At 43.9% G+C, this 1212-nt stretch overlaps 1 protein-coding gene across 1 annotated transcript; it reads left to right on the forward strand.

The window, feature by feature from the left end:
- Positions 1–553: 553 nt before the first annotated feature.
- LOC110870655 lies at positions 554–997 on the forward strand. Its single transcript, XM_022119835.1, has one exon. It carries the CDS (start codon positions 554–556, stop codon positions 995–997), a length of 444 nt encoding a protein of 147 aa, XP_021975527.1.
- Positions 998–1212: the final 215 nt, after the last annotated feature.

Here is a 1212-nt window from a genome sequence, read left to right on the forward strand (position 1 = left end):
AAGGTAGTATCAGAGCTACAGCCACTGATTTCAGCCACAGAAGTGTTCTGCTGACACCAAAATTTTATCTATTATGTTAGGAAATAATCTATGGGATTACGTGCATATTTTATTGTTTTGTGTTATTTAACAATTTGTTAGTTTACATTATGAGATATCAAGGACCATCGGACGCCTATCGTCAACTGTCTAGTTCTTCTAGAGATGAGGGAACTTCTTCCCAACCTACCCCCTCGGGGTACTCAGCTGACACAGAAGAGGGGATTTTCATATTTAAGGCACAATCTGAAGAACCATTCCCTATCAAAAAGAGAGGATGGTTCAGTCGGGGAGCACACGAGCATAGGAAGAGAATGAGGAAGTTGCAGCAGCAACGGGCCTCTGCAGCATCAAATGGGCCTCTGCAGCATCAAATAGGGAGATGAATGCCCAGACCCAGGACATAATCAATAGGCGATTGGCCAATTTTCACATATTAGCTACCACAGCCGCAGACCCAAATTTAGAACAAATCATTGCACCACAGCCACTACCACTTTTTCCAACTTAACCCATGGAAATAGAACCTAACCAAGGAGACCAGATTCCAATACCTGCCTTCGACCCAAACGAAATCCCTAGAGTCCCAGCACTAAACCCTCTAGCATATGACCCATGGAATGACGAACATAGGGATTATCAAGAACTCTACCCACAGGAGGAACCCATACCAAACCCATTAGCACCATACCCAAACCTTGACCCTCTAGATCCATACTGGGATGTTGATCGGTATGTTCGGGAAATACTAGAAAACCCATACCCATATGGAGAACCCGTACCACCATACCCTGACCCGATACCTGCACCACCACCACCCATGAGTACCGAAAATGTGCAGGAACTCTGCACGTTTGGTGAGGAGTTATTAGATGAAAGTGAAAGAATACGACAAATAGGGGAGAGGCTCGTTTGGAAATACGACGAGCGCAATATGCAATACTGGATGAACCCCTAGTAACAATAGTAATGTCACACCCCGATTTCCACGTGTATCACCGGTGGGCCCGGTGGGGGATTACCGTGACGTAGTTGGCAACAATATAGTCAAACCACACAATTATATAAATGCACAGCGGAAGCTTAAAGATAAATATATACTTCAACCTCTGGTTGTAATATCAAATGTATTACAGAAGTCGAATGTATCCACAGCGGATCAAAATAATAAAA

This window comes from Helianthus annuus, chromosome 8 (assembly GCF_002127325.2).
Source record: "Helianthus annuus cultivar XRQ/B chromosome 8, HanXRQr2.0-SUNRISE, whole genome shotgun sequence".
NCBI classification, from domain to species: Eukaryota; Viridiplantae; Streptophyta; class Magnoliopsida; order Asterales; family Asteraceae; genus Helianthus; species Helianthus annuus.

What these genes read in the sequence shown, in the direction of transcription:
- LOC110870655 (XM_022119835.1), top strand. Translation starts at nt 554, where the DNA reads ATGGAAATAGAACCTAACCAAGGAGACCAGATTCCAATACCTGCCTTC.